This window comes from Sylvia atricapilla, chromosome 3 (genome assembly GCF_009819655.1).
Source record: "Sylvia atricapilla isolate bSylAtr1 chromosome 3, bSylAtr1.pri, whole genome shotgun sequence".
Classification (NCBI taxonomy): Eukaryota; Metazoa; Chordata; class Aves; order Passeriformes; family Sylviidae; genus Sylvia; species Sylvia atricapilla.
Genome location: NC_089142.1, coordinates 97,209,935 through 97,230,442, shown reverse-complemented (window position 1 = coordinate 97,230,442; position 20,508 = coordinate 97,209,935). Strand labels below are relative to the sequence as shown.

General features: G+C 45.5%; 1 protein-coding gene across 3 annotated transcripts in view; it reads right to left on the bottom strand.

Annotated features, from left to right (window-relative positions):
* The window catches only part of COQ8A (coenzyme Q8A), a 42,022-nt gene extending 22,570 nt beyond the window's left edge, over positions 1-19,452 (bottom strand). For 2 of the 3 annotated variants that reach the window (XM_066316301.1, XM_066316303.1), the window contains exons 1-4: positions 19,330-19,452; positions 7,791-7,985; positions 5,135-5,545; positions 4,129-4,195 (exon numbers count right to left, since the gene is read on the bottom strand). In XM_066316301.1, the coding sequence (XP_066172398.1) occupies positions 4,129-4,195; positions 5,135-5,545; positions 7,791-7,967 (655 nt within the window). In that variant the 5' untranslated portion in view covers positions 7,968-7,985; positions 19,330-19,452. The remainder of the gene's footprint in view (positions 1-4,128; positions 4,196-5,134; positions 5,546-7,790; positions 7,986-19,329) is intronic. The other variant, XM_066316302.1, reaches the window with a different exon arrangement.
* Positions 19,453-20,508: the final 1,056 nt, after the last annotated feature.

Below are 20,508 nucleotides of genomic sequence, written 5' to 3'. Positions count from 1 at the left end.
TTCTGCTGCTCCTTCCTCCTCAGGGAGAGGACTCCTCACACTCTTCCCCTGCTCCAGCGTGGGGTTGCTCCCACAGCAGACAGTTCTCCACAAACTTCTCCAGTGTGAGTCCTTTCCGTGGGCTGCAGTTCCTCACAGACTGCCCCAGCACAGGCCCCTTCCACAGGGTGCAATCCTTCAGGAACAGGCTGCTCCAGCACAGGCCCACCGCAGGGTCACAAGTCCTGCCAGCAGACGTGTTCCAGTGTGGGCTTCACACAGCTTTCTTCAAGCATCAGGCTCCTCCAGCAGCTGCAGGTGGAACTCTGCTCCATCGTGGCCCTCCACGGGCTGCAGGGGCACAGCTGCCTTACCATGGCCTTCACCACAGCCTGCCAGAGAACCTCAGCTCCAGCTTCTGGAGCACCTTCTCCACCTCCTCCTTCCCTGACCTGGGCGTCTGCAGGGCTGTTTCTCTCACTCCTCTCTCCAGCTGCAATTGTGCACGTTTTTTCCCCTTCTTAACTCTTATCCCAGAGGCGCTGCCGCCATCGCTGATGGCCTTGGCTTGGAGCCATCCTGCAGTCGGACATGGGGGAAGCTTCTGGCAGCTTCTCACCAAAACCACCCAGCAGCCAAACCCTTGGCAAGCAAACCCAAGACACTCACTTGCCACTCACATCACAGTCTGAATCCTGCAGCTGTCAGGCCTGCATAATACTTTACTAACATACCTCAACAGACCAGGTTTCTGCTTTTGTTGTTTTCAAAATTGTTAAAATCACATTAAATCTGGACTTCACCGCAAGCTTCCTGAATTGTCTTTATTGCAAAGAATCTTATTATATCATTAAAATAATAAACTTAGAAACCAAGAATGTGATTAAGGGAGACAGGAACAGCTCAGAAAAGTCAAATAAGGCAAGGAAGGGAGAATGGAAATTTAAAAAAAAAAATCAAGAACTGAGTAGGTGGAACTGATGACCCATCAGGCTACAAAACAAGCATGGAACAAAAAAACCTGCAGAAAATTTTGTTTTGTCAATTACAATCCTGGGAAGAACAAATAAATAAAAGTCAAGGATGCTATTTAGTACTATAAATACACCTACCAGCAGTCACTCCGGCTGCTGCAAGAAGCATACAAAAATACATGTAAAAGAATAAGAAGTTCAGTAGAGGATCTGATGCTGATCACAGAGGAATATTAGCTCAGTATTACATGCAAGCATTGGAAAATATGATCTTCAGTCTTTCCAGTAAAATGTTCTTTGCCCACAGAAAAGGTGAGACGCCAGGCAAACTCAGCAATCCAAGTATTCTTCCTTCCTGTTGCTAATTTGTCCATCACCCACCAGAGTGTTCTGATACCATGGCTGAGACACAGCTAAACACTCCCTATAACAGTGGAGGGGACAAAAGAAAACATGCAAAAAGTGGAGGAGGAATGGGATCATGCCAACAGCTTGGGAATTCAGCTATCTGAATCCCAGGAATAGTTATAAGAACTCTGTTTTTTACCTACTCAACATCATTCCATCTTATCCAACCCTAAAACAATACTGTTCTGATATGGAAATAAAGGGGAGAAAGTGAGTTTTATTTTTTTTAAAGTGTTAAAATAAAAGAATCAAATGCTAGTTTGACTGGTGTGGAGGCTGTAGGAGAAGAATCCATCTCAACCACTTAACTTCCCAGAATGATTTCTTGGGGTCTTCAAACGAAGATAGCATCCAAAAGCACACAAGAAAATCCCTGCACAAGAAGTTCACTTGCTCTAAGCTACATTCCCTCACAGATACGGAGCAGCCTCCTGCCCTCAATAATTTTTAAGGCAATGCAAAGAGCCAGGCAGTAGAGCAGGAAATAATCACCCCTTCCACCACCTGCCATTCCTGGTTTGATTCTAATCATTTGAATGTCCTAGGAAGCAAGGACAAAGCTGCCTCAGTAATATTCCACAGGTTAACAGTGGTATTTCCTGCAATACTTCTTCATCTTCCCCCATCCAACCTGGCCTTGAACACTTCCAGAGATGGGACATCCCCATCCTGTCTGGGCAGGCTGTGCCAGTGCCTCACCACCCTCTGAATAAAGGATTTATTCCTAACAATTAATGTAAGCCTGTCCTCTCTCAGTTTAAAGCCACTATCGCTCATCCTGCTACCACAGGCCCTTGTAAAAAGTCCCAAAATATTACCAAGGGATATCTTAAACTGAAATAAACTATCTATAGACCACATCTCTTGTTTGCTAAGACACTGTACTGACAGTACTGTTTCTCTTTGCTGTTGCAAATTAAAATTCAGAGGGAAAGATAAGCAATGAATGCTAACAAGAGATTGCAGAGACTAGAAAATCTGAACAACCTCTGCAAAAGAACTTTTCCTTGGAAGCCCTCTAAAGGCAACCACTCTGTCTTGCCAGCCATTTTAATCATATAAAGCAGACAACTGGAGGAGAGTAGCAAGACCAAAAACACATAATGACACACATATGTCTGGAGATGCTGCTTATAAAGAATCTCTTTCTTTCCTACTTTCCGTTAGTGGTTGTGGTCTAATGGGGCTATTTGTTTTGGTTTTCACCTTGAGGTTAAGAGAAGACAGGTTATACTTCCCCTAGAAGCATGAGTTAGCCTTCCCTCACACAACAGCCTTGAGTGCCAAAAGCTGGAGCATAAAGCAACAGCACTGGAACCCAAAGTCCACAGAAAATTTGGTCATCTGCCACTTCACATGCACCAGCTGTCAGCAAGCAACAACAGATGAACTCAGAAGATGACAGATAAAAGTGCTGTGATATTTCTCATAACATTCAATGTTAGATTAGAATGGAGATCAGTGTGCTACTAGAGCTTAAAAAGACAGCCAAGTGAGTTTCAAAGTAATGTCTAGTGACTCCAAAACATAGATCATGAACCCTGCTTCCCCTTAAGGAATACTAAGCATGCTGTGAAGCCAGAGTGCCTGCAACAGACTCAGGGTTAAAGAGATCTGACAAGCATGAAAAACTGATCACAACATTCACTTGCTGTTTTTTCCTGCACTGCACAGGATCAGCCCCTGCCCCAGCTCCTCCCAGTGTGCTTATCAGTCTGACAAAATGACACACAGAGAACATTTTTAATATAATAGTTGATTTGAATTATATTTGACAGGTTATTCTTCTTTCTTCTGGGATCTGTAACACAAGGATGTCTACTTAGTACGTGTGCTTCTCTATCAAATTTTGTGGAAGAGAATCACAAGAGCCACAAGAGACTGTTCACAACCTAGACAGGTCACTATCTCAAAACAGTACAGATAAAAAACCCAACCACAGTAACACAGACCCCTCATCCAGTGATTACTTAAGTAGGACTAGCTGTGTTCATCTTTCCACCTGCAATACTGTGATCCCTTTTTCCTCAGGAACATGTTATGTCCTTTGATGGCTTTGGATACAAGACATTAAATAAGCATCATCTGTCAGTATTACTTAAGATATTTAGCTGCTTCTTTCATATAGTAAGTCCCATTCTGCATGTAAAATTCATTTAGGTTTCAGCTAGCTTGATCTTACAAGCTCAGAATTTACATCCTTCCTGGGAGAAAATGGTCTACAATCAATGGCTAAGTCGATCAGACCTTGACTGTGATCATGCCCCCGTGCTCGAAGAGGAACACCAGGAGGATATGTTTTATATTTAAACACTGTTCAGAGAAGTAGCAAGGATAGGGTTGGGAAAAGATTACTTAAAACACCAGCTGCTCCAGCTGTCTCTGTTTGACAGTCACAGCACACTGTAAGAACTGGGAGAGTTTCCTCACAGTGCAATCACATCTGCAGGACCGGGGTGTTTGTACAAGCTGGGGAGCAACCTGCACCTCAGTCTCCCACTAAAACAGCACAGCCCATATGGTATGTGTCACCATGAAGACCTGCAGCTCTACTATGCACGCCCCAATCATCTGCCCCAAACCCTTTAGGAGCAGTGAAAGATCCCGAATGGAGCCCTGAGCTAGCTAAGCTGTTTGTGGGAAAGCACTTTGCTATTAGCAAGCTGAAGTGGCAGAGGGCAGCCCAGTGCTGCAGAGCAGGAGCCCTGTACAGGCAGCCATTACCCAGCCCGTGCAAGCACCGTGGCAGACAGCAGTGCAAACTGACCTCCGAAGTTGGCGAGTCGGCCGATCCTGGTGACGGGCACCTTCCTCTCCCGCGCCCGCTCACTGAGCTGCAGGGCAGAGAGGAGAAACAAAGATCCACACGTTAACTGGGCACCTGGTCACACACCGGCAAAGCCAGAGCACCAAACAACTCCATGCTGCAGAAAGCTTTCACTGATCCCAAGCTTTGTACCTAATGGGAGATTCTCAAGGGAATACGGTGCAGAACAGACACATCATAAGCTAAACCACACACACTGAGCAGAGGAGAGGACAAGAGGGTGGGAAAGACAGAAGAGCTGATCTGTGTTTGGAAACCCCATTTTCACTTTCAGCTCAGCAGCCCTTGTATTTTGAACTTGGAGAGGCTGCACAATGCTAACTCAAACTCCCTTCCATGCATGGAATTAGAACACATGGAGGCTCATCAGATTCACAGGATTGTAGACAGTTCCTCCACACACAACAGCAGGAGCCACTATGTGTAGAGTTTCATCAAATATCCTGAGTGAGCCCACAGTGGCATCTGATACTGGATGTGGGGAAGGAGGCACAAGGTCAGAGCAGGTGACAAGCATCTGCACTTGTGAGTTCTGCACTCTCACACAAGGGCATGAAGCACTAAAGCAACAATTGTGAGCTGTGCTACTCTCCAATCTATTTGTGCTTTAGGGCAGCATTGCCTCCACCTCTACAACTGCAAGATGCCACACAGGAAGCCACAGTCTCCACTGTGAGGAGCTTAGGTCCAATTCTAAGCCTATGTACACTTTTTAAACATCCTCTCATGTCAGATTATCTGAGAGAGGGAGCAAGTGTGAAAAGAGAGACTGAAAAGCTGTTGACGGAATAAAGATCACAGGGTTAATGAGCACTGACACTTCCCTCTTTTGCCTCCCAAAATGGGAATAACAGAAGAGGAAGAAATGAGAGAAACACAGAAGGAGAGCAAGGGCAATTTAGTACAGACACCACAGTACAGAGAATCCTTAATTAAAACAACATACCATCTGTTTGTAGGGTTTCTGCCCTGAACCTGTTTTGGCCTGTCTGGCTTTATCAATATCTTCAGCTGTTAATCCACCAACAGAGGAATGGTCTTGGTGAAAAGCTCTGTTTTGTCCAAAGGCAGTAGCAAAAGGATTTCCAGGGTCCCTAATGCCTCCAAATAACCTTGCATCCATTTTGGGAGGGAAAGGCTTCTGACTCATGCCAGAACTTCCAGTCTCATCAACATTTCTAAAAGGTCCATTTGTTGTGTAGGAGTAAGCAGGGCCTTCAGCGCTGTGTTCCTGAGGCTTGCCAGGGGCAGTGGAGAAGTCCATTCGAGTATCTGATGGCTCTCGGGCTGAGAAGTCATAGTCTTTCCCAAAATCCTCACCAAAGTCAGTAAAGTTCTCCTGCTGTTTGCCCAGTTCCTGCAAACAGTAATTGAAATACTTTAAGAAAAGATCTTAAACCTTGCTCCCTACCCACCTATGGTCGTCATAGATGAGCATGCAGCTAGGTGTCATGTCTCCACAGTAAGGAATTATAGAGACTTCGAGACTCTGGCACTGCAGACTTGTAAGAGACAAGAATGAAGGGAAGAGACACTGAGGATGCCTGAAATCCCTGGCAACCCTTTAACTCCACTGATGGGACAAATTCTTTAACAGTTTCCCAAGTATCCTTAACTGGAGACACCTTTTTTTACATACTCTGCCAGAAAGGATCATTAAATGTGGAGCTCACTAGAAGCAGTGCACTGCTCAGAAACAACAGGTGATGGGAGCTGCAATATCACATAAGAATAACACTGTTTTCCCTCCTCTCATCCTGTTTTTGGTCACACAGCATGAGCACTTCCAAGCCCAAAGCCACCTGAAGCAATACCAAATACCTACTTACAGGCAGAGTAAGCTAAGCCTTTCACAGCCATGACACTACCAACTGCAAAACACATTCCATTATTCAACCACTAAACTATGTGTTGTCATCCCAAAATAAATAAAATTCTGTGCCTGGAGCAAGGATAACAGCATTGGGCACAGCACACTCCAGGCAAGCTTCTCCTGACACTTATTTCTGTCCTAACCTTGCAAAAGCTGCCCCACAAAATCCAGATATTTCTTAGCACTGTTCAGTCAAAAATAAATACATAAATAAAAATCAACAGATTTTTTTGCAGATGCTCTGCAAAAGCAGAGCATAATCACCTGTTCACTTACTCGTAGACATATTTTAGTTACCTGAGCAGTGGCAATACCATAAAATAACTGATGACTATTACAGGCAATCAACAGGATTTTAAATCCTGCTGTGGTCAGGCAAGCAGGCAGCATATTTCAGGCTCTTTCCTAAACACTAATTAAATTTCCCTTCCGTAGAGAAAAAAAAAAACCAGAACATGGTCTTTCCTGTTATTCAGCAGGTCTCATACTATTCTGAACCTCAACATCACAGCGGGGGAGGAGAGGAGAAATGTTTGCAGGTGAGGACTGTGGCCCACAATACTGACCAAGCAAGAAAGCCTCCTTACTTCCATACTGAAATTTTTAGAAACATGCCAGACAGCTAAAATCCTGTCACTTAATGTAAAAGATCTTCCTCTCTTCAAAACAAAATGATGTATGTTTAGATTTCTTACTGAGCCCTGCTTTGGCAGCAGCTTCTCTTGCAACCCATTTACAGAATGCAGGGCAAGCGTTCTGCTCTTGTGCTCATTGAGCTTCTCTTGTGCAGAGAAACATGCACAGAAACAAAACATCATCTCTCTCTCCTCCTGGGTGCAAGAGGAGGACAATGACAAGACAAAGCACTATCCCCATAAACAAACAAGTCAGTTCTACTGCAAGCTTAAACAGAACCAAGAAAACGCAGGCCCAGATTCTAGGACTGAAGCTATGGATTGCTCATTGCATAAAAACCATCAAAATCTCATTCATTAGTTTCTGCTTCAAAAATTATCATCTTAGCTACACACTCCTTCTAAAGGATGATGAGAGAGAAGTACCACAGATAAGTCCCTTGCTTTCAAAAGATGTGAAAGATCTGCACAGCAAATGTGAAGCTCTTATAAACCTATCCCCATCTCTAATAAGGGAAGCTGCTGTTTGGCTTCCCTTATGTTCCTCATTTGAAAGTCAGTTCCAAAAATCCAGCCTGGCCTGTAAGTGGTGAACGTGCGAACACCTGATCCTGAGCCACTCTGAAAAATATCACATGCACCAATTCTGCCAAGAAAGGAAGCAGCAGTGAGATAAATCCAATGCACTCTAAAAGAGCTCCTTCTCCCAACGCTCTCTAAAAAGAGAGGTAAATCAGTGCCCAAAATTTAAAGGAGACTCTAAATAATAAAGCCACTGACCAATCTCAGCATGAGCTTGAACTTTGACAAGATGAGATGAACAGAGCACTTTTCTTATTCAGCATGTCTTAAATACTCCATAAGGAAAACAGTAACATTCCCCTCCCATTCCCGTCCAAGCACTTTCCACACACCACGGATTCCAAAGAACTCCCAGAGCATTGCAACAACTATTATTACTATCAATCCCTCACTTCAGAACAAGGCTCTCAGTCAAGATGTGAGTTCCCAAACACCCACACAACAAAACCAAAAAAGTACCTGGAGAAAAAGCAAAACATCAGACCAGACTGCACACAAAGAGCTTTGCTTACCTGCACCTTCCCCAAGGCAGAACTGAGCTGTTCCTCAGCAGTGGCCTGGAGAGTCTTTGCAATGGTGACTGCGTCTCCCCCGAGGAGCACCTGCCGAAGCTGTCCTGCCTGGGTCTCCAGGATGGCTTTACTGAGCTTGGTCAAGCCCCTCATGACCATGATGGCATCACTCGCCATGACTGATGTCTTTCTGTGCTGAAAGATAAAAAGGGAGAGGGGGCAGGGAGACAAGATGTCAAGAGCCAGTTTGCGACAGGTTTCATGTCCCCTAAGCGCTGGCAGTATATCCTGAGCAAACCTCTTCCTGCTTTGGCAAGCAGCCACCACGGGAACTTGTCTGCAGCCCAGAGAGCACCCAGGCCAGCCTCAGTGACAGCTAGTTACCTGATCTCACCAGGAAAAGAGAACTGTCCCTGTTCTCATGAGTTAGGATAACTTTCCAGGACTCCATACAAATATCCAAGTTACCATTGACCAGGGCAAGCAAAGACAGGCAAATATCAGTAAACACTGCAAAGAATGTCTTGATTCCCTCCAGATGTTAGAAGTGGATTAAAAACATTAACATTTGATCATTAATTATTACAGGGCCTTGGAGCATGTTCTCAGGTCCTGATAGTGCTGATGAAGTGCACTGTCACATTCCATTCCTGCCCTGGAGCTGTGCCTGCTCATTTTACATAGCCAAATATCTTTACTCCCACACCTGTGATTAAGCTTTGTCCATCCTCTAAAGGTAGCCTGCTCCATGGTCTGTTCCATCCCCAATTCATAGCTCACTCTGCTGCTTTTAATTGGAAATTTAAGCATGCTCACAACACCTACCTACCAGAGCATTTGCAAAGTGCTGCACTACAGTGAGTTTTTGACTCAGCCCTCCTTCCTTTTCAAGGGGTTCCATCTCAGATTGCCAACAGCCTGTGCAATTTCAGTGTCCTCAAATACAAACTGGGCACTGCAGGACGCAGGACAGAGTGTGTCTGGCAGGAGTAATTTCCATCAACTCCTTTGGCTCAGCCTAGAACCAAGCTCAGGCTGAGGACACTTGACTGCCCCATATCACTATGGTTCAAGTAAAAGAAATCCAGTGACTGGGGTACAAAACCATTTTGCAGGGGAGATTTTCACCTGCTTATTTCACTCATCCGCTACACCTTTAAAGCACAGTCAGGGTCACAGTTCCAGGACTGGCTCAATTGCACATGTTCCCATCTTTACTGACACAGAAAACAGAGACAGTTGTAATTGAACCAAGATGTTGACTATGGTCCAACCTTGCCCACGCAGCAGTCTCTGCAATGATTTGGAGAGGAAAAAAAAATATTCTGACTGCAACAGGTACAGAGCACTAGTCTAAGGTCACATACTTAATTGATACCACAGGTATCAATTAATTTTGAGAAGATACCCTGTGAACATGCACATATACTCAACCATAAATGTTAATACACTGATGTGGTTCGAGTGGTCAGAGTCAACAGCACACAAGGCACTGCACCCAGCTGTACACCACAAGCAATTGGACCTAGTTACCATCTCAGAAAACACAAGCTCTGTCTCAACATGTCTGCTGTACCTGTCATGAAGGAGAAGAATTGACTGCTAAAGCTAAATTTCTGTCTAAGTACACAATTTTGCTGCAATCACACAGGAAAACCAGGATTACTTCAGCTGAACTTCAGTGAGACGTTATTATGCCAATGCAGGATAAAGCCCAGTTACCTGGATATTTGTTCCACCGCTGTTTTATCAGTGATAAAAATCAGGAACAAGCACTGCAGTCAGGAAGTGTTACGCTCACACGTTGTAAGTTAAAAGGACAGTCAAGTGCCTACAATGAATCTGGCCATAACAGATTAGCTGTAAAATAAAAATCAAGCCCTCCTAGGTCATTATTCTGTGGTTCTCATTACAAGACCTATCCATATGCTCCAGACCTCTAAGAAGTGTAACTCCTGCATCTCTCTGACTGTAACCACTGTGATTTGTTTTAACATTGCATAATGCACTTTTAAACTCAAAAGTTGCCCGTCAGGTAAGGAAATCTACTCTGTCAACAGGAAGTGTTTTTCTACCCCTACATCTTCACATTGGAAATTTCCACAGGAATCTCACTCAAAGCATTTCTGTGCAGGCTGTCCCTGTAATTCAGAGCCAGGCAAAGAAAGCAGCCAAGGACCCAGTACTGTCCCAGCTGAAACAAGACCATTCAAAGTTTGCCACTATTAAGAAATGAGTGCTTTTGTGATCACAAGTGTTAGCAGCAAGGAAAGCTTGAGTGCAAAAAAAGTTCATTTCCTCCATCCCAAGAAGGGCAACAAAAGGTAAGCCAATACGGATTTGGACAACACAGACACACAAAAAATAGTTTTTAACATATATACTTACTAATCAACAGCAGTAAAACTATACACTTCTTTCACCCAAAACCAGCCAACAACCTTGTCATAAAGTGACAGTTACGATATGCTAAATGTGTGGTTTTATAAAGGATTAAATCTCCAAAGAAATTTCAGGAAGCTAATGCTGCCACAAGTAGATAACATATATTGCACAACACTCATTCAACCCTCCACTGCTAAATATATCAACAAGCAAAGAGGACCTACTGCCCTGCACAGATTCAGCTACAAGACATTACACTGGGCAAATATGTAAAAATACCCCTCTAACTTCCATTATTATCAGCCCCACTTGCTCTGCACAGCAGCTATAACCAGCTTGGCAACAGGTAAGGGTTTCCTAGCTCAGAAACATCAGCAACATGCTCCTATGCAGAGCTGCCAAAGGGCAGGCTATTCTAAATAAAATATATACTACGTAATCAAGAAGGTAAAAGATTGCACACACAAAAAAACTCCAAGCATTAGGAAAATTACTTTTTTTTTTTTTTTTACTGAAAAAAGCAGTAAGCACAAACAAGGACAAGAGACACAAAAACTGAGACAGAGGGTTCACATACTTTTGAGAAGGCTGGTGCTATACCCAACAACTCCACTTGTGTTAGTTCCCAGCACAGACAGCAGGCATTTTTCCCCCAAAGACAAGTTCTATTCATACCCTCCTAAATCAATAAATACAGTACAAGCAAGCTCTATCAGAAAGAGATTAGGGAGTGGTTCCCAGTGGAATTAGTACAAAGTCCATACCACACTTGACTTGCTTCCTGAGGATTCTTTACCTAGTGCTAGCCAAGTCAGCACTGCTAGCACAGAGCGTGGGTAAGTCAGTGATGTCAAGCTGTCAGAGTGCCTCTAACCTGGACTGAAGAGGACTGACAAGTGTTGACCATGAGCACTTTTCCAAAATTAGGCGGGGTGACAGTCTTGGCTTAGTAAACTTCTCACACACAGTTGAATGAACCCCTGGAAAACCCACACACCTTCCAGCATGTGGAAGCTCGAGCCAAGCCATCCTGGGACACCAGGCAAGGTCTGCACGGTGGGCAGAGGGGCTTCTACAGGTTAGATGCCACCTGATTCAGGGCCTAGTTATAGCAGCAAAACTAAACCAATGCCCGGGATCCTCCTGTGGGCAACAATCCTCAGCCTCACAACCCACCACTCTCTAGAGTGACTGGCTGCCAAGTGTTTCCTCCCCTTTTCAACAGTCCAGATTACTGGGCAGAAGGTGTAAAAGCAAGTGTAGTGAGACACTCAGCTTATCAGAGGCCCATAACAGAAACCAAGAGCTTCACTACAAGCAACAGATGAAAACATCTATTTGTCCTGCTTTAAAAACACATTCTTCCATTCATTCCCTTTCTTTTCCATGTGCTCCTACAGATACACAGATCTGCCTCAGACTCCATGAGCTTCCTTCCAGATGCTTGTACAATGAAAAACCTTACTCACATATGCACATGCATACACACACACACACAGACACACAGATAGGATGGACCAAGTTTTAAACCAAGATTCCTAATCATACAAATAGCAGAAACATATCTGAAAGTTTTTTGTGCATGATAACACAGCCTCTTTTAATTTATGGGAGCTACTTCTACTATCAACACTTTGCTAAACACTCAAACACTGCTGAATAATTTAAAAAACAAAACAACATAATGCAAAATAACTGACCAAAGTAAAAACATTGAAAAATCTCCCAAACAAAACCAGAGCAGTTTTACAGCAGCCCATATTCTCCCTCTCAGGTCTGCAGTTTTAGCTGCCTTCTTTATCTTCAATTTTTATGCTAAATAAATGAAAATAAATAATAAAAGAATATTAGCTTGGACAGGTAGTAAGGCAGATAATTAGGTATCACATGTCAGGAAGAGAAAACAGCCTCTACATCCTCCCTCTCTCCATTATCCTTTATTACAATCACTGTTATCTTAGTTGTATCTAAACAAGGACTAAAACTCTGGCTTCAGTGTTATAACCACCCACACCATCAGAGCAAGTGTGGCAAGAGTGTGCTGGAATAAAATAATAAACACCACAAACAAGATGCAGAAGGCCAGATACTCAGGACATTGCTGGCCATGAACCAACAGCAGACTAAGTTCAATATAACTATTATTCATTAAGCTGCGCTGTAACTGTTCTTTGATAGATTTTTTTCCCATTTCTTTTTTATGTTTGTTGCCATACCAACCCTTTCATGTGATCCTTTCATTCATGGCCTTTTTCAGTTCCATCACACACCTCCCCACCAGTCCCTTTGATACCAGACTGCCAGGTCCCTGCCTAGATGTATTTTCATTAGCTGGACTCCTTGGGTTGCAGCTGACCCAAATTTTAACCATGCAGGGCACAAAACCAGCTTTTTAAAAGGAATAAGTTGCCACCATCATCCTTTAAATCAAACTAAAAACTACTTTGCTTATCCTTCATTCTTCCCTTCCCCATAACTCCTGTACATTGCAGCTTCAAAAGAAATGCCTTTAAAGATGTGACCTGTAAGAGGAGTAAGGAGCCCTATATTTGGTCCTGCCCCGTGGCTTGCACTCAAGCCCCCTCAAGCTGAATTCATCAAGTCTCTGAAAGCTGCTTTACAACCACCCTTGCACAAAGCAGTTTGCCAATGCCGTTTAAAACAAACACCTTTGAAGGGCAGGCGGAACTGGTTTGCTCCCTAATCACTACAATACCAGTACACACACTGATAAAAATGGGTTGCTTGGCAGACAAATGCCTCTTTCCACCAAAATTCAGAAGGCTTAGCGCTCATTTTTGGCAAATGACAGCTAGTTCAAAACCCAGTTTTCCCCATACATGACTTGACACACATAAGAGTGAAAAGAATGCTTGGACACTTTAGAAGTAAGCACAGCCTGCTGTATTTTAGGCACAGATACAGCTGTGCTAGGTGAATGCTCTGGACCACCCGTCCAGTTTACTTCTTTCTGGACAATGTCTGGGGACATGCAAGAGCACAGTCACAGCCCACATGCCTGAAATTAACACAGTATGCTTCTACCCACAGATGGAAATTATCTATATAGGCATAGAAATAATTCAGCCATGATTAAGATTTACCACAATTAAGAGAGTGCAGGCCTCATTACAGGTCACTTCTGATATGCCTTAACACAGTACACTAATAAATCCTGTCCTGGGTACACACTATTACACTGAGGAAGATCCAGCTCAGCTCTTGTCATTTTAAGGTCACTGCTCCTTCACTTTCCCCCAAGAACATGATCTCTGTCTGCTCCTGAGTATTAAGTCTTTGCAGTTGGGGGCCCAAAAAAAAAAATTCCATTTATCTCATTTGCAAAAAGTTTTAGGTCTTGGGGATGGATTCAATCTGGAGTTGCATTTATACCCAAAACACAATCTTGTATTACCTCTGTTACCAAGAGGAAAGGGAGAAACAATTAGAGGACAAGAAAAAAAGGGTTTTCTCTCCTGCTTATGCAGTGGGCTGTACTCATAAGTGCATTGCACTGCACCCTCTGGAGAGCTCAAAAGCCTTAAGTGTAACTTTAAGCACATGAATGATTCTGATAAACTCTGGATTAAGGTTACTTCCATGCATGTAGATCATTCACTCAGCAACAATGACAATAGTATATTAAAATCAAAATGGAGCATGACCTCCAAGCACACAGATTAATATGAGGTTCTGGCAGATACAATACTTGAAGCATGTACTTAAGAAACAGAACCACTACAAGATGAACCTTTATTTAGGTTTATGGCAAGTTTACATGAAAGCACAGTTCATTAGTGCCAAGTCACCCCATCAATGGTAACATCCAGCATTACTTGAGAAGACAAATCTCCCACATCCATATGGAATAACTCTACCTAGCAGTATTCATAAAAAGGTTACACTAAAGCTCTTCACTGATCAAACCCAAACACTGAGCTTCAAACAAAATCTGAAGACTACAAACACCTTCCCAAGTCTGCAGAGCAGCTCTATTCTCTCAGTCACTTCAGTAGTTAGAGCAGAAGAGACCACCAAAGCTCAGCTCCTTCTGATGCACAGTTCTGCACAGGAATCAACAGATCTCCCCCACTGGTCTTGCACTCTGAATTAGAATATAAAGTATAAATAAAAGAGGTCATCAACTTGCAGCTAATTTTTTTGCATGCACTGTTATGCTACAATTGTTTTTATTGGAAGTTTTGACTTTCCAAAAGCACATCGAGTCCAATTTAGGAAATGGAAACCAATAAAGTGCTATGCCTCACAAACAACTGCAGATTCCTTTAGACTCAAATACAACACTACTTAAAGCAAAAGTCTTAAGAACAAGAGCAGATCTTCCTCTTGCATTTAAACACACACCCCTCTCTTCACTTATAACTCTCAAAAAGCTCAGGAAAGGGGACTGATATCACAGTTGTCTACTTTAGAGGGAAGAGAACAGGTATCTGCCCAAACTTACATTGCTTGTCAAGCATGGGTCAGGAACAGAATCCCAATGCTCTCCATAGTACACTGATCCTTACAGCACACAGCCTATCCCTCAGAGTCCTCTAAACATCCACCCCTATAGAACAAAGCTAAACAAGGATTTAGAGCTGGTTTGCTGAACAGCTAAACAATATATTGCCAACAGTCACCAGGAGTGACTGCCACACCAGGAGTGGCTTCTAGTCAGAACCTTTCCAAGAACTAGACACAACGTGTAACTGTGCTGTGCACCTGTTCTCCCTCAGGTGTAAGAAGGTATTTTGCTTATCACCCTCTGTGCGCACCAGGACAGGCCCAGGCAGACCACACACACGCTGAGCTGCTGTTACCCAGTCTGTCAGTGGTACCCCCACAGGTCCCTCTGGGTGACAGACACAGCCCCTGTGCTGAGAGCAATCCCCCTGACACCACTGTGAGCAGCAGGCAAACACCACAGCCACTGATCCCACCATTGATCCTGCAGGTATTTGTGTCTGTATGGATCTCAGGGCTTCCAGTCTTGCCCTGGAAGCTGGGGTTAGGCACCAATTTAGCAACTTACAACACATCCTGATCTATTCACAGCCCCCTGACATACCAGTGCCCTGGCTGTGGGAGCTTTCACTCCTCTGGCTATGCCAAATCCTCCCTGCGAGAAGAGGGCCATAGGCAAAAAAAGACTACCTCAAGAAGATACAAACTGATCTCTGTGCTGCAGAGGAACATGGTCTATCAGAACCTACAGCTCCTGCATGGAAGCTCTGCCACAGACAAGTTATTTCTGTCAGCTCCTGCTCCCCACACACAGGTACTTTTCACACCAGGGTAAAGGAGAGTTATGACTTCTCTATTTCTCTTACAGCTAAGCCTAACCTTCAAGCTCTCACCCTGATACAGAATCTGTAATCTACAATTGTTTATACTCTTTATGTATAGACTTTATGAAATCACATACTGTACAATATAAATACAATGCCTTTCCAAACTAGAAACACATTGCCTTTCCCAACTAGAAAAACCAAAGCTTTTTGCAGCTTATACAGTTGCCTTTGAAAAATCCCAGAACTCCTAGAGAGAATTCTGAAAGGTCATGCTCCACAAAGCTTTACTATGCAAAACTGTAAAACTGTAGGCTTACTGATTTCAGAAGGGTTCTTTAAAAGAAACAATCCACTTGCAGTTTACTGCCCAGACATTCTCCCTTCCATCTCTTCCCTAATCCCAGCTACTCTGTTGATGAGCACTTTGACCGTATCAAATTACGATGAGGATTTAATCCTTCCAAATGGCACAATCCAGACAGCAGGAGAGCTGTGACATTTCAGAACAATGCCCCAAGCCTTTTTATAGTTCACTTGTTCAGCAGACCCAGAAAAAAACCAAGGCATGCAACTGGTTAAAAAGAAGGGACAAATAGCAATGAAGGATCTAATCCACAACGAAAGATCTAATAATCCACACACAAAGATCTAATCTACATCGAAAACCAGGACAAACTACAGAGCCAAAACAAACACAGTCGGAGAACTTTGTAAGTAGAAGTTATCACCTGCACATGAAACAGCTCCAGGGCCATACAGACCATAAGCAGATCATCTTTCCTGGTGTCTACACATAAAGAATCTACACATTTAAGAAAAGACAAGTGTCTTGTGCAGCTTCCAGATAAAAACACCTGTTTTTAAACTGTGGATACGCATGCAGGCTTGTTTAAGTAGACATACAAACTTGCAGTTTCTAAAAGCCAGCTCCACAGACTAATAGCTAAGTTTTTCAGAGCAAGTAATGTCGTTTTCTATGCTGTGAGAAGCACACAGAACATTTCAGAGACTGGATAGCTCAGAATCGAACATGTTTTACTTAGCTCTACACCTCTACTGGCTGACAAAACATGAAAGCCATTAAAATGCCATTAAAATAAAGTGCAGAAACCCAATTGTGCAAAGAAAGGGCAAAACTCATGCATCCTGTATTTTCTGGGTCTTTGTCACCAGCTCAGGGTGATTTAATTTTGCCATCTACTATATGAGGGAAGGGGAAGTGAGAAGAAAACAAGTGGCATCTAAAAAACTGAGAAGCTAAAGATAAAAAATTAAATGTGAAGATAGGAATGTGTCTATAGAATGAGCTTTCAGTGCTGGGTGAGAAAGCAGACAGTGATTGAACTCACACCCTCAAACTACTGTGTTTCACTGCCAGCTTGCATTTTAGCTCCTCATGCAAATAACTGATTTTCCTCTTCAGGTCCTGACGGAAAGCAGACACTCGTAGCACAAGGCAGCACTTTAATAAAACAAGCTGAAAGAGAAGCTACTCTTCTCTTAAAGCTGTTCTGTTCCAGAATATACAGCTCCTTAAGGTAAAAAGGCTCTCTTCCAGGCTTCTTTGTTCAGCAGTTTTAGAGGGAGAGGACAAGACAGGAAGACCTACATCCCACTGGAGACGTGATTCCTAAATACAGCCTCAGACTCATCACCTCCATCCTAGGCTGGACTGTTCACCCAGCAGGACAGATTTAAGGAAAAAGAGAAATGCTTATTCATGCACCAAGCTACGTCCTGAGATATATTTGGCAAGCCACCTGGATCAAACAATTTATACCACGCATACTGACACAAGATGACAGACCATGAGACAAACGTCATCCCTTGCACCCTGGTTCAAACAACGAAGAAAAAACACATGCAGACAGAAAAAAAAACCACCAATCTGTACCTAAAAAATCCCAACTCCATAAGCAATCAACTACTTTTAACATAAAAATTAAGAAGCAGGAATTCAGCTCCTGTCCCTTGTTCCCTCTCAGTTTCCAGAAAAATAATACAACCTGACAAAAAACAGAGTGTGAAACAACAGACACCACTTGCCTTTAAAAGGACTACTGGAAGACGAGAAGCCCAAACAAGTTCTGTTCTTGCTGCATGGCTGCACTGAGCGATGATTAACTTGTGTTAATATCACAAATGAATTAACCGGAGCCGCACTGCACAGCACGGAATCGGCAGGAGTGAAACAAGGCGATCGGCACTCGGACAGTAAAGCTGTGAGGCAATCTCCACATCTGACCTTTTCCTCTACTGATCTCACTACCTCACTATTAAAAGGGAGACATTGTCAAAGCACAGCAGGTCACACATTTTTTTTCCCCAGCTCGAGTAAGACTGGACAATATAAAACTGTTTATTCTAAGCATATCTTATTCAAGGTTACCAAGGTCACTGCTAATTAACAGCAATGAAAAAAACTCTAGAGAATACAAAAAAATCCCTCACCTGGTCTAAGAGCAGGAAGGTTCTTGCTTGCCCTTTGCCAGCTGCAGGTCCTGTGAACTGCAGCTGAACTCCCTCTGACAACACATGAATGTTCTTATCCCAAGACAGAGAAATACAAAACCACCGATATACCCCTAGACACCAATCTGCATTCAGTCTGTATAAAGAAAAACTTCGTAAGACCTTCTAAACTCTTTTATTGAGCTACTATTGACTTTGGCCACTATTCTTCTGCACTCAGTGCTAAGACTTATTTTGCATATTCTCTAGTCTAGTAAAACAATCTAACTTAAAGACAAGCAACTCAGAAAAAAAAAAACCTCCAGAAATTGTTAGGTTAATTCTTATTAGGAAAATTATTCTTTCAGTTATTTGCTTTTCTTTCATAAAACTGACCACAAAGTTCGGATTTTCATTGCATGGAGGTGAATTTAGAGAATCTCCTGACCTACATTCCTGCTAGACCTTGTTGGGCTATCAGAAATACTGTTATTTCTTCTGATACAGTCCTGCAAAAATCAAAGTGGTCAGTAACCACGAAAAAACATTATACAAACCAAACTTTCATATTTGTAGTTATTTATAGGTAGCTTGTTCGAGGTCTGTTTAAAACTAAGTATCCCCCCATCAGCTCTTGTTCACATTGTTACAAAGACTTTACAAGACTGTCTATAAAAAGATCATTTCCTCAGGCACTTTATCAGAGTCAGGGGGCTCACAGGGTGTAGGGGTTTTTTACCCCTATTTCAGCTACAAGCAAAGCTTTAGAAACAGCCAACAGCTTTATTGCACACCCATCTCCACCCGGGCGGATGGGTCTCGGCGACAGAGAGGAGCGAGGCTCCAAGCCGGAGCAGCCCGGAAAGCAGCACGGCACCAGAGTCTCGTCATGCCCTCGGGGCAGGCGGAACGGCGGGCTCCCTTCTCCCCGCTCACCTGAGGCGCCGCTCCGGGCCTGCGAGCGCGGGGCTCCCGGGGCAGGAGGCGGAACCCGGCCGGCCCCGCTCGCACCGCGACGGGACGCGGCCAAGGGCACGGGAAGGCCGCGGCCCCAGGCGCCTCCTGCCCCGGCGCAGCCCCGCTGCCGCCATCGACCGCCGGACCCCGCACACGTCCCCCCGCCGGGGAACGCGCCCCGGGCCAGCGACCCCCGGCCCGAGGCGCCGCGCCGGACACGGCCGTGCTCCCCGCAGCAGCACCGCCATCGCCCGCGTCCCTTCCCGCGCCGCTGCCCCGCATCGCAACGGACCAACTCCCACAGCCGGGGCACTACCACAGCCGGGGGCATCACCACTACGGGGTGCTCCACTGCCCCCGCCGCCGGCCCGGCCCGGCCCGGCTCAACCCGGCCCAAGCCAGACCAGGCCGGCCCGGCCCGTCCTCCCCGCCGCCGCGGTCGCTTCCCATACCCTGGCCCGGCACAGCACGGCACAGCCCAGGGGCCACCGGCTCGGCTCGGCTCGGCTCCGCTCTGCTCAGCGGCCGCGGCCCGGGCCCGCACGCCTGTTTACCGCCGCCGCCCCCGGCCGCGGCCCGGCCGCGCGCCCCGCCCCCGCCGCGCTCCCATTGGCCGAGCCCGCGCGCCCCGCGCCTCCGCCAATGGGCGGCGGGCTCGGGCGGGGCCGCGGGCAGTGCGGGGCGGGGCCGGCGCGGCGCGCGCGGCGGCTGCAGGGGGACGTGAGGCCCGTGAGGTCCGTGCGGCGGCGGGCGGGGGGGGCGCGGGCCGGGGCGTGAGGAGCGTGTGCTGCGAGCGGGGCGGCGGCGGCCGTCTGCCGGCGCTGGGCTGCCTCCCCCCGGGCTGGCCTTCTGCAGCGAATGCGGACTGGCCGGGTCGCGGTGGCGGTCGGAGGTGGCGGCGTCTCGCCGCGGTCCCGGCTGGCGGGGCGGGGGAGGGTGGTCCCGCGGTGGGAAAGGAGGGCTCGGGGGGCCGCGGTGTCGCCGCTCCCACAGCGCTCGTTAATGTGCGTGAGGAGACCGGCGGGAGCCCCGCGCCCGGCGGGCTCCAGGGAAATGCCAGGCGAAGCGCCCAGCTCCACATTCGTGGCGCTCCGTGTCCGGGAAAGCTCTGTTTGTGGCTGCCTGTGTGGTTTCAAAAAAGCATCGTCTCAGAAAGACATTGGGAATTAGTCAGGTTGTTGGGAAATGCTCGCGTGCACGTTGGAGACGAATGCGGAGCCTTGTTCCCTGCAGTCCATCCCGGGATGTGCCGTCTCGCAGAGGCGGCGGGGCGCCCGCAGCAGCTCCGGGATTGTCCGGATGCCCCGGTAAGCGCCCGCCGCTGTCAGCAACTTTCCTGTCTGAAAAATAACAATACAGGCGTTCTGGTGCATTTGCCACACGGCTGCATCAGCGCAGGACTGCATTCGGATAGCGTTTGGAGATTAAATCATTCATTTCTTCCTAAACCAAACAGGATTCACAGTCCTTCTCTAGTTGTAGCATAACCTGCGGGAGTGACCAACAAACAGCCCTCAGCTTTATTTTCACCCCTGTCAGTTGCTTGCTTTGGCCGGCCTTTTCAGCTAACTAGTAGCTTGAATTGAGCTCTTAAATCCACACCAGAGGACCTGTAGCTAAGTCAGTAGGAG